Source organism: Monodon monoceros, unplaced genomic scaffold (genome assembly GCF_005190385.1).
Source record: "Monodon monoceros isolate NGI ecotype Baffin Bay Population unplaced genomic scaffold, NGI_Narwhal_1 Super_Scaffold_21, whole genome shotgun sequence".
In the NCBI taxonomy this organism is placed as follows: Eukaryota; Metazoa; Chordata; class Mammalia; order Artiodactyla; family Monodontidae; genus Monodon; species Monodon monoceros.
The window spans coordinates 19736781-19749222 of NW_021703778.1; the positions used below are offsets into that span (position 1 = coordinate 19736781).

General features: G+C 48.8%; 1 protein-coding gene across 1 annotated transcript in view; it reads right to left on the minus strand.

The window, feature by feature from the left end:
* CAMK1D (calcium/calmodulin dependent protein kinase ID) overlaps positions 1–12410 on the minus strand; it is a 417445-nt gene extending 405035 nt beyond the window's left edge. Inside the window, exon 1 of the mRNA XM_029237213.1 lies at positions 12259–12410. Coding sequence (XP_029093046.1) covers positions 12259–12350 — 92 coding nt within the window. The 5' untranslated portion in view covers positions 12351–12410. The remainder of the gene's footprint in view (positions 1–12258) is intronic.
* Positions 12411–12442: the final 32 nt, after the last annotated feature.

Sequence of the window (12442 nt, forward strand, 5' to 3'; positions counted from 1 at the left end):
CAAAACACCACAGAGCTGCACAAAACTGTCTGCGAGTGCCTCAAAAAACGAGGCACGGAATTACCACATGACCCAGCAACTCCGCTTCTGGGTATGAAATGAAAGAACCAAAAGAACTGAAAGCAGGGACTTGAAGAGGGACAGCCATGCTCATAAAGCATTCTTCACAAAACCCAAAAGGCAAAAGCGGCCCCAAGTGTTCATCAAGAATGGACAGGGCTTCCCTGGTGGCGCGGTGGTTGAGAGTACAGCTGCCGATGCAGGGGACACGGGTTCGTGTCCCAGTCCGGGAGGATCCCACATGCCGCGGAGCGGCTGGGCCCGTGAGCCATGGCCACTGAGCCTGCGCGTCCGGAGCCTGTGCTCCGCAACGGGAGAGGCCACAACAGTGAGAGGTCCGCGTACCGCAAAAAAAAAAAAATTTTTTTTTAAATAGAATGGATGAACAAAATGTGGTCTAGCCATACAATAGAATATTATTCGGCCTTAAAAGGGCAGGCAAAAACCTTGAGGACATTACGCTAAATAAAATACACTAGACACAAAATGACAAAATTGTCTGATTCCACCTACAGGAGGTACCTAGAGTAGCTGAATTCACAGAGACAGAAGGCAGAAAGGGGGTTGCCAGGGGCTGGAGGGAGGGGAAATGGAGAGTGAGTGTTTAATGGAGACAAAGCTTCACTTTGGGAAGATGAAAAGGTTCTGGAGATGGATGGCGGTGATGGCTGCACAACAACATGAATGTCCTTAGTGCCACTGAACTATAGGCTTAAAAACTATTAAGATGGGGGCTTCCCTGGTGGCACAGTGATTAAGAATCCGCCTTCCAATGCAGGGGACACGGGTTCGAGCCCTGGTCCGGGAAGATCCCACATGCCGTAGAGCAGCTAGGCCCTTGCACCACAACTACTGAGCCTGCGCTCTAGAACCCGCGAGCCACAACTACTGAAGCCCACACACCTAGAGCCCGTGCTCGGCAACAAGAGAAGCCACTGCAATGAGAAGCCCGTGCACCACAACAAAGAGTAGGCCCCGCTCGCCGCAACTAGAGAAAGCCCGCGCGCAGCAACGAAGACCCAACGCAGCCAAAAATAAATAAATAAATAATTTTTTTTTAAATGGTTAAGATGGTAAATTTTAGGTTATGCATTTTTTTTAACCACAATTAAAAGACACACACACCCAAATATTATGTCTTCTATTTCCCAGCTGTCAAAGGAGCCAAGAGGGCCCTTAAAAGTCAACATCGGGGTTTTTTTATCATGACTAGGACCACAAATTCCATTGACACTGGCCATGCTAATGCAGGCAGAGCGAATCCCAGCAGCATCGTTCCTGTACACGAGGGCCAGATGCAGGCTGTCCCCAGCTTTTATACAAGGTCTGCCCCCGAAGTTCATTTTCACCTTTTGGGTGTGGTGGTTGTTCAAGGCATATTTTTTATGGAAAGTGAAATGTCTCATGGGGGTAAGGAGCCCACTCACACCTAGAGAAGCCTTGAGTACCAATGCCCAGTGAGGCTGAATTACAGTGTGAATGTCCCAGCCGGGTCCTGGGAGCCGGGGCTGTGCTGGGGGAGGAGGGGAGGGGGTAGGTCACAGAGGCAGTACTATAGCAGCCTCCCTTTCGGGGCCCAGGCCAGTCTAGGACCCAGTTTTGTTTGTTTGTTTGTTTGTTTTTGGCCACGTAGCACATGGGATCTTAGTTCCACGACCAGGGATCGAACCCGCACCCCCTGCAGTGGAAGCACAGTCCTAACCACTGGACCGCCAGGGAAGCCCCAGAACCCAGTTTATTTCATCAGTCGGTCGGCCTGGGATCCTTCTCCCAGTTGCCTCACTTGGCCTTCAACTTCCCAGTTTGGAACTCATTTGCACCTCCCCACTTCCCCCCACCTCAAAGCTCCAAAACCACAATTACCTACTTTCCTCCTGCCTTCCAGCCAAACTGCTAGTTCTTGTCAGTTTCACGTGGGAGGAAAAAGTACTTTCTTTAAAATCACTTACATCACAGATGGCTGGTCTCTCAACCTATTTCAAGGCATTCGTATCTTCTAATGTTTAAAGGCAAATTTCGAGCAGCCATTTTTATGAAGTTTAAAGAAATGGGAAGAGCCCAGGGGGGCAGGGGGCAGGGGCCCTGGGGTGTCTGCCCCCCCCCATCATCCCACCAGACCTCTCCGCTTAGCACAGCTTCATTTTCTTGCTTTTTTCCCACAACACTGTGGGCCTTGGTGGGAGGGGACAGGATTGTGTGCAGGTATCATATTTGTCGAATATGATACCTTTAGGATTCCACTTACAGCCCCTAATCCAGTTTGGAGTAAAAGCAATTTCAGTGATGTAAGCCGTGGTTATAAATGTCAGAGAGGGGGGCCTCTCAACCAGTAAAAACATTGACTCTGTCCAGTTGGGAAGCCTCTTCTTCCCATGCTCACTGCACTGCAGAGGTACCAATAATCTGTGACCCCAGACCTGGTCAGGCCATGGAAAGGTCTAACATGGAGAGGTCAAGATGAGGGATTTCACCCGATTCAGACATGAGCTCTCCGACTGTTTTACCTACATGCTGCAACCTGGGAAATTAAACTTCTGAGATCATCTCCCACCCTCCATCACACAATCCCTGATAAGGGTATTTTTGAGTAAATTGTTACGCACGTTCATGCGGTCTATACCTAGACACGTTGCCATTTTTGAAAACTCTAGCATTAAAATAAACTCACTACCTAGAGAATTTAAACTCACAAAAGTCAGTGACGTTTTGGAATACTGTAATCAACAAGTTACTTCAGTCCTCCAAGCCAAACGTTATTTTCAATAAGAAACCAAAGCAGATAAGACTGAAGCCATTCCCAGAAAGAAGCACGTTTCAGCTGCAAGAAGGGCCACAGCTGCACCAAGATCTAAGTGCTGTTGGCGACAACAGAAACTGCAGTTAGAAGAGCGTCTTGCACAAGCTGATGTAGAGATAGACTGAAGAAAAAAAAAAAAAAAACAGCTCAGGGTGCAGGGAGAGGTGCAGAGAGACAAAGCTGATGACATAACCCAGGGAGGGGATGAGTCTATGTATGCAGCAAACTAGGTCACTCAACATGCGAGCTGGCCTGGAGGACGTTTGGGGCTGAGGCTCTTGGTGAACACCAGCGCCAGGGGAACCAACCAGCCTCCTGTGGGAAGCATGTGTTGGATGGTGCAATGGACCCCCCCAAATCTGGGCAGGTGGCCTCTGAGGAGCAGGGTGTCAGCCCCGCAGGGGCTAAGGAGAGAGAAGGAGCATTTCCTGCACACGGATGCACAGCCATGTCCATGCACTAAGGGGTTTCCACGCGCCCTCATCCAACCTTCATTGCAACCCTTAGACGGGGTGCTAGTGTCATCCTGTTGTGCAGACGAGGGCACGAGGCCGAGAACGGTGACATCATTTGCCCAAAACCTAATAGCTAGGAATCAGTGGACCCAGGATTTGCACCCATGGCCTGGTGACCTCAGATCCTCCGTTCTTAGCAGCTCAGGACTGCACCCCGCGGAATATCCAGCGAATGTTCTTCCCTGGTTGACAGAGGACTTGTTGATGGTCTCTTAAATCAACTTTGCGGGGGCAGGTTAAGTATGCACTGTTCTGCATCTCTGCCCCAGGAGCTTCCAAAAATCAATTTCCAACAGACACTGACATGTTCCTCCTCACAGCGCTGGCCCTGAATATCTGAGGGTTGCTATCCTCCACCACAACTGCTGAAGGCAACTAAAACTTGATGGCAGCTGCGGTTTACTCAATCCCAGTTATGTGCCAGGCATCTCATAGATGGCACTGAATCCTTACAGGAATCCCACAAGCGGCAACTTCCATCTGCATCTTAACTCAGAAAGATGAAGGATGGACATCAAGAGGGATGCAGCTATGAAGGGTGGTGCTGGAGCTGCCTTTCTAGTACTGTTCATTGCCTCCTGACGCCTCCCCTGCCTGGCCTCAGCCAATATGCTGTCTTTAGGCTTATCCTCAAGATCTGGTGTTAACCAAGAAACGCATTCCTCCACCTCTGAATCCTGCTGAAATACTAGGAAAAACAGCACGAGACCCACAGCTGACCACTGGAGACAGGGAATGAACTTGGTCTGCCATGGAATGAACTTGGCCTGTGGCATCCATCTGGTCTGATTCGAACCTGCAGAATCCACATACTGCATAATAAACATTTTGAAAAATCAAGAAGGGTCTAACAGAAAACTAGCCCAAGGAAAAGGTGATCTCCTGCACCACAGGGAGTCAAAGGGAGGCACCCAACGTGAACTGAAAAAGAAGGTAATGTTGGCATGTCTCCCAGGGTCCATGTGTCCTTGTGCATTGGATGGACCATCTTGAGTCAGAAGAGAAACTTGCGACAGCTGAGGAGGGCTCCAGGCTTCGTGCTGGCCACCCATAAGTGGTGCGTTCTTCAATTAAAGAAATGTGTCCCCAGGGGCTGTGGGCTCCCTGGCGATTCCTGCAGAATCTCATGAGGACTGGAGGCAATGTGAGGTCCTGGGGTCCACCCTTGTGGGTGTAAGCTGTCCAATAATGTGACAGTGCCCTGCTGGACCAATGCTAAGCCCTCCCAGAGGGGAGAGGCGGAGAAGGAGAGAGACTGAAGGGGATTTACGGAGATTTATTTGGGGAAAGGAAAGATTAAAGGGATTTATGGAGACCCAGCCAAAAAAAAGCTCAACAAGTTAACCCCTAAAGTCCTCCTCTGAGAGGACAAGAAAGTCCACCTGCCAAGTCTAATTACTGTCCACTCGGTTGATCCAGAAATTTCTACTTGAGACCTAGTCTTCATTAGCCCCTCCAGGAACAAGATCTAAAAAGTGCAATTTCCCAGATCCCACCGTGCTAATCGGTAAGCCACGCGGGTTTATCTTTTCTGCAACCAAGAAAAACTTTTGGCTTTTTCTCTCCAAACATAAAACATCCTATCAAAGAAAGACGTAGCAGGAGTTTGCATGTTTATTATTTTTCACAGAACGTCTGGGCTTTAATTCCCAAATCAAGTGGGAGAGCTGTAGGTAACCTACAAGCCTGTCAAAGTGATCTTCCTGTTGATAATTCTAGAGGCAAAACCCAGCATTTTCACAGGAAGTTAAGCAGTTCGTCCAGCTGCTCAAATGTCCAGCCTATCATGACTTCCCCCTGTGACAGAACAGGAGATATTTCAAAAGCCCATCCCAGACACAAGCTCTTGGAAAGAAAGAGATTAGCCTTAAAATCCAATGGTCCCTTGGGACTTCCCTGGCAGTCCAGTGGTTGAGACTCCATGCTTCCAGAGGGTGTGGAGAAAAGGGAACCCTCTTGCACTGTTGGTGGGAATGTAAATTGATACAGCCACTATGGAGAACAGTATGGAGGTTCCTTAAAAAACTAAAAATAGAACTACCATATGACCCAGCAATCCCACTACTGGGCATATACCCTGAGAAAACCATAATTCAGAAAGAGTCATGTACCACAATGTTCATTGCAGCTCTATTTACAATGGCCAGGACATGGAAGCAACCTAAGTGTCCATCGACAGATGAATGGATAAAGAAGATGTGGCACATATATACAATGGAATATTACTCAGCCATAAAACGGAATGAAATTGAGTCATCTGTAGTGAGGTGGATGGACCTAGAGTCTGTCATACAGAGTGAAGTAAGTCAGAAAGAGAAAAACAAATACCGTATGCTAACACATATATATGGAATCTTAAAAAAAAAAAATGGTCATGAAGAACCTAGGCGCAAGATGAGAATAAAGACACAGACCTACTAGAGAATGGACTTGAGGACACGGGGAGGGGGAAGGGTAAGCTGGGACAAAGTGAGAGAGTGGCATGGACATATACACACTGCCAAATGTAAAATAGCTAGCTAGTGGGAAGCAGCCGCATAGCACAGGGAGATCAGCTCGGTGCCCTATAACCACCTAGACCGATGGGATAGGGAGGGTGGGAGGGAGACACAAGAGGGAGGGGATATGAGGTATATGTATACATACAGCTGATTCACTTTGTTATACAGCAGAAACTAACACAACATCGTAAAGCAATTACACTCCAATAAAGATGTTAAAAAAAAAAAAAAGACTCCATGCTACCAATGCAAGGGGCGCAGGTTCAATCCCTGGTGGGGGAAATAAGATCCCACATGTCGCGTGGTGTGGCCAAAGATTTTTTTTAATTTTTTTAAAATAAACAAATAAATAAATCCAAGAGTCCCTCACAAGGAGAACCCAGGAGCCCAAAGGATGTTGAGTTTTCCCTCCAAACTCTTTCCAAGAGCTTCCCAGAACATGGACAGCCCTGCTGTGCCCACAGAGCAGGTGCTCAGAAAATCCTTGGAACAAAACTGACCAAAAGCAACAAACAGCATCTTTCTTCCAACCCCAAATCCCTGGCGAATCTCACATCCCACACCCAACCTACCAGCAATTCCTATCGGCTCTCCCTTCCACATGTTTCCAGAATCCAACCACTTCTCATCACCCCCAGAGTAGCACCCCAGTCCTCCACCACCATTCTCTCTCCCCTGGATGGTTTCCATAGCCTCCGAGCTGGTCTCCCCGCTTCTGCCCTTGAACCTATCCATTCATTCTCAACACAGCAACCACAGCCATGATGGAAACACCTGAGTCAGGTCAAGGTACACCTCTGCTCAAAACAGCCCTTGCTGTTCCCTCCGACCGGAACATTTTACCTTTAGCTATCCCAATGCAGCCTCCAGATCTTTATTCAAATAGCAGCTCTTCAGCCAGGCCCTCCCTGGCTACCCTGCTTCAAGCCACCATCACCTCCCCCTCCCAAAAATCCCCGTTCCCTGCTTCATTTCTCCCCTAACGTGTATACTAGATAACATACTCTACATCTTCCTGATTCATGTTTTTTTTTTTTTAATTTTCTGCCTTCCTCACCAGAATGTGAGCTCCAGGAAAGCAGGCATTTGTGTCTGCTTGTTCGCTGCTGTACTCCCCGCTACCGTGCACCGGTGCCTAGAATATAGCAGGTGTTCAATAGATATTTTTAAATGTACAAGAGGCTGAATTTATATCACACCTCAAACAAAGGGCTGAAAAATGCAAACTTCTAACCAATGACGCAGCTGGGATACCCTCGGGGGGCACTCTGGGGGCTGCCCACCTCTCTGCTCCTCTGGGTAATATTCTTTTAAATGCTTTTCACAGACTAAAATTTTGAGTAGTCTCAGAAAAATTACTCTTAAATCAGTCGGTCAAACACACAAATCACCTCGGGTAGCTCTGCAATCTCCCTCTCCCCCTACACCCACGTGCACACACCTGCCTCGCACAAAAGAACAGGTGAGTCTGTGTTCTACCCGGGCTTTCAGATAAATCAATAATCTGTGTCCTCAACAGGTGTACTGATTGAGCAATTTCAGAACAAGGCATGTACGGAAGATACTAGTGGGAAAAGACAGCGCTGGTCCCACAGAAATTTCTATTTATGCTCCTCCTAAAGCAGCACCCAGCAGGCCCTCATTTCATGAAAAAGCAAAGGCACTGTGCTACTGACATCAAGTGGGATAACACTTCCTGTCCTGAGCTGTATCACTTTGCTACTAGCCTGGGCATAAAAATGTCCCTCCAAATAGGGCTAAGCTGCTCTAGCTACACACGAAAGCTCCCGAAAAATTATAGTGAGTGCCTTCGTTACCTAGACAAGCCAAAAAAATCTTAGGGTTGTAAGGGCACTTGAAAATCATCCCATCTTCCTTGCCCTCCCCCTGATTTTACAGGTGAGGAAGCTAAGACCAGGTCATGTGGAAAAATGACCAAGCATCCCACAGGCCACACACCCCAGCAGCGGCTGAGTCAGACCGTGAGCCCAGGCCCAAGGCCTCCATGGTGCCCGCTCCAGCCCCCCACAAACAGCAATTACTTCAACACAAAACATTCGGTCTGTAAGAAAAGCGTGTATTCATACCCTGCAGAGATGAAGATCTATTTTCCAGAACATGCCATTTCCATACTCTGGGGGAACAAATGAGGTATATTGGGAGAAGCATTCTGTGTCAACTCTCAGGGCCTCCTCTGTTCAGATGCCTTTCATGGCGTGGCAATTACAGAAGCCACTTCCATGAGTCTGGGGTACTTCCTGGACACCACGGTCAAACCTTTCTTCCCATCAGTATCTTTCTCCAAATGGCCTATTTTCATTGTCTTGGTTCAGAAGACGTGGAAAGACACCTACGGTAGAGATGGCCTGAACGGCCTCGGCAAACACTCCACAGAAATGTTTACGACTCCTAATTGCTGTTACACAACATTTATTTGATCCCACATTAATCTGGCGTGCCAGGCAGGGATCTGAAAACACGGCCTTGATTAATAAACAGTAATTATGCCTTCCCACCCTGTTCAGAGCCAGGGTTAGGGCCTGGGATTCCCCTTCAAAGGGAGCCACACTGAAGGTCGTAAGTTGAGAGGTTTCTCCTGAAGCCTGACTCAGGGGTGCATCAGAAAACCCAGGTCCAAACCACACAGTGGGTTCCTTCCCCTATGCTGTCCTTTGCTTCCTCCAGCTCTCTTCCCACCCTTCTGGGCCACCCTTCACTCCCATTTGGCTCCCACCCTCCAGCAAGGTCCCGCTGACCACATGGTCTAAATGGCTTGACCCTCTGGCCTTCAACAGTAGAGGTTGTGCTCTGCATGGAAAGGTACCGGGATCAGGCAGCCAGATATCAGATTACAAGGTTTTGCCAAGTGAGTGCTCCTTGAGCCTTCACAGTGCTTTATTTTAAAAGCATTTTAACACTGTGGGCTAACAATCTGGCTCCTGGCAGGGCTTTCCTGCCTTAGGATCCTAAAGGCATATGGTAAAAGTGTGACAAACAAAATGATTGGGCCTGCAGAGTACCTTGGAAATGAATCCCAATTGTAACTGTTGACACCCTTGACTGATGCTAGGTTCCACTGCAAACAAGTGTAGAGCCCAAAGCCAAAATCCACACTAACAGAACCAGAAGTGACCTCTATTTAGACTCAGGTCAAGATCACTGGACTTGGCCCAGGGCGAAACAGGCATCCTGAACTTTGGACCACTTCTAGAAAGTCCAAGAGACAAAAAGGTGTTGATAACCCAAAAGCTTTCACATGTTACATGTTTGGATAATTAGGTTTTCTTTACCTTAATATTAAAATTAGCTTTCCAAATACTAAAGTTAGTCAAGTTATTATTAACATTTGCTGTTACATAATCCACAGAGGGGCTCAACCCCACATGCATAATGACAAGTTGTTCTGCCTAGATTCGAATATCAGCTCCACTTAATAAGTAGCTCCGGTTTGGCAGGTCACATAATTTCTCTGCTGCCTCAGTTTTTCCATCTGCCAAGTGGGGATAAAAGTAAATACCCACTTCATCAGGTTAACATGAGAGTAAAATGAGTTACTATACCTAAGGCACTTAGAATAACAACTGGTTCTTGGTATTCATTTAATAAAGTCACCTACCTTTACTACTACTACTATTATTATTATCATGCTATTGAGTGAAAACATTTTTTTTTACATCTTTATTGGAGTATAATTGCTTTACAATGGTGTGTTGGTTTCTGCTTTATAAAAAAGTGAATCAGTTATACATATACATATGTTCCCATATCTCTTCCCTCTTGCGTCTCCCTCCCTCCCACCCTCCCTATCCCACCCCTCCAGGCGGTCACAAAGCACCGAGCTGACCTCCCTGTGCTATGCGGCTGCTTCCCACTAGCTATCTACCTTACGTTGGGTAGTGTATATATGTCCATGCCTCTCTCTCACTTTGTCACAGTTCACCCTTCCCCCTCCCCATAGCCTCAAGTCCGTTCTCTAGTAGGTCTGTGTCTTTATTCCTGTCTTACCCCAAGGTTCTTCATGACATTTTTTTTTCTTAAATTCCATATATATGTGTTAGCATACGGTATTTGTCTTTCTTTTTCTGACTTACTTCACTCTGTATGACAGACTCCAGGTCTATCCACCTCATTACAAGTAGCTCAATTTCATTCCTTTTTATGGCTGAGTAATATTCCATTGTATGTATGTGCCACATCTTCTTTATCCATTCATCTGTTGATGGACACTTAGGTTGCTTCCATGTCCTGGCTATTGTAAATAGAGCTGCAATGAACGTTTTGGTACATGACTCTTTTTGAATTATGGTTTTCTCAGGGTATATGCCCAGTAGTGGGATTGCTGGGTCAGAGTGAAAACATTTTGATCATTTTATTGTTTGTGTTTCACTCTTCTAGAACCCCTGTCAGCACTACAGGACCATAGCGGGAAGCTTCTTTTCAAAGAATTCTTTCCAAGACAGAAGGCAAAGCTTTGGAACCCTAACAGAGACCCATCCCCAGGTTCACGGGGAATGTGGCCAGAGTCCAAGAGGTTGTTCTGCAAGAGGTGTACAGTCTCTCCGTCACCATGAGTCAAGGCCCCATCCTGCCCAGAGGTGGAACCACCAGCAGTCACACCCAAACAGCACCTGCCACAGCAGGAGCCACTCAATGAAGCCACAGCTCATGGGGCTGAGCAGCCCAGCCACGGCAGAGGGGCAGCTACCCGGCTCTCCGGGGAGCAGGAGGCAGTCAGGGGAGCTGCATCCGTCTGCTTGGAGGCTGCAGGCAGAGGGACCAGCTCGAGGGGCTCGGGTGGAGATGCGCCTGGCAAAGGAACGCATTCTCTCATGATGAGACTCCACTCTCTCCCATCCCCTCATCTGAGGCGATCGGTCTCAGGACGACCAGCAAGCACACGCTTCTTCTTTCTCAGCAACTTAAGCACCTCAGAGTCACTACCCCAAACCCAAATAAACCTCAATGATAATTTTCTAAAGTTATGGACAAAACCTCACCCCTTAACAGGCCATGCTAAGAGGCAGCCCCAAGCCCCTCTCTACGAAAAGGCTAAGTCCCTTCTGTTTTTTTCCAACAGACAGAAAGTCTACACCCACAGGTAGACTGTGTTCCTGAAGCGAGCACAACGGCTGGGAGACCCTATTCTCATCCTCGGCAAGTGTGCGCCCCCAGAATCAGAAGCATGGCAGGGATGCTACCTCACAACCTGGGCTCTGGGGGACCACTGCAGATGCGCGGCTGGGGGAGGGAAAATGACCAAACAACTCAGTGGACCCTGAGTATGGGACAGAAAACAATCTGGGTTTGAAAATGTGGTCCTGGAAAAGCAAACCAACCACAATAACAAGTAAAGGGGGTTTAAGGAAGACAGGAGAGAAGAGCACACTGATTTCTGTTATGAAACACCTCGTCTATTCCTTCCCAGCCTAATTAACACCTCCATGAACCCCTGCAAAACGTTCGGTTCATACAGCACATATGTGTATGAATGTATATGCTGACAGATACCAATCACATGAGGGGAGAAAATAACTCCAATTTCAGACTCTTCCAGCAGTGCCGGTTCTCTTTCACTATCAGCCTCCCTACCTATTCTGAGGCACTCCACAACAAAACAAACAAAAACCAACTCCTGGGCAGAAAGGGAACAGCAGCTGAACGGAGCAGCACATGCTCGGAGCCTTCCTGCCATGGACTTCTGGTTACTCCGCCACCAGCCTCGGACTACACACAGCCCTAGAGAGAAACCACCGGTACAGCGACCCTCGCAGACCCTCCCTTGGCGACCCGCACCCCAGCGTGTGCTGCCGAGCCTGGTGAAATGGACAGACGCTCAGGTAAGGCTCTGCCCACACGTGACCCTGAACACTGCGAAATTCCTCCCTTCCTTAATTGCGCGGCCATCCAAAGTCTTGCCTACACCTAGTACGTGAAGATGTCAATTCTATAAGGATACATAACGGAAGGACAGAAATGGGAATGCCTGGAGCCCGATTTTCTCGTGACCACGTCTCTCGCGGACACGGTGCACCCATGCACACAGTGAGTAGACGCACGCAGCCAGTAAACAGGAATATCCACCATGCTCAGCCCACAGTCACGCGCGGGGAGAAGTCGAGAGGGCGGCGGTGTCAGGGAAGTGAAAAGTCGCCCGCCTGCGGCTGACCCCGAAAGCCCAGAGCCTCCCCCGCCCAGGAGCGGCTCCCACCCGGGCCCGCGGGGCGACCCACGCGGCCGGCACGCAGGGGGGCACGCAGAGCCGAGAACTGGACAATGAGGACGCGGCGACCCGCCGGTTCCTACCGCGGTGGCGGTGGCAGCGGGAGCCACCTCTGCACCCGCGGCCGCTGCCATCTCCACCCTCTACTCCCCGGTCCCCACTTACGTTCCGAGGGTCTCCTTAAACTCGAAGATTTTCTTGATGTCTTCAGCTTGCTTTTTCCAGGAGGAGCTGCTCTCGCCGTTCTCCCGGGCCATGGCAGACGAGGCCGGCGTGCGCAGAGGGCGGCGAGGCGGAGCGGCCGGGGACGCGGGGGGCCGGGGTGGGCGCGCGAGGAGGGGGCGCCCGA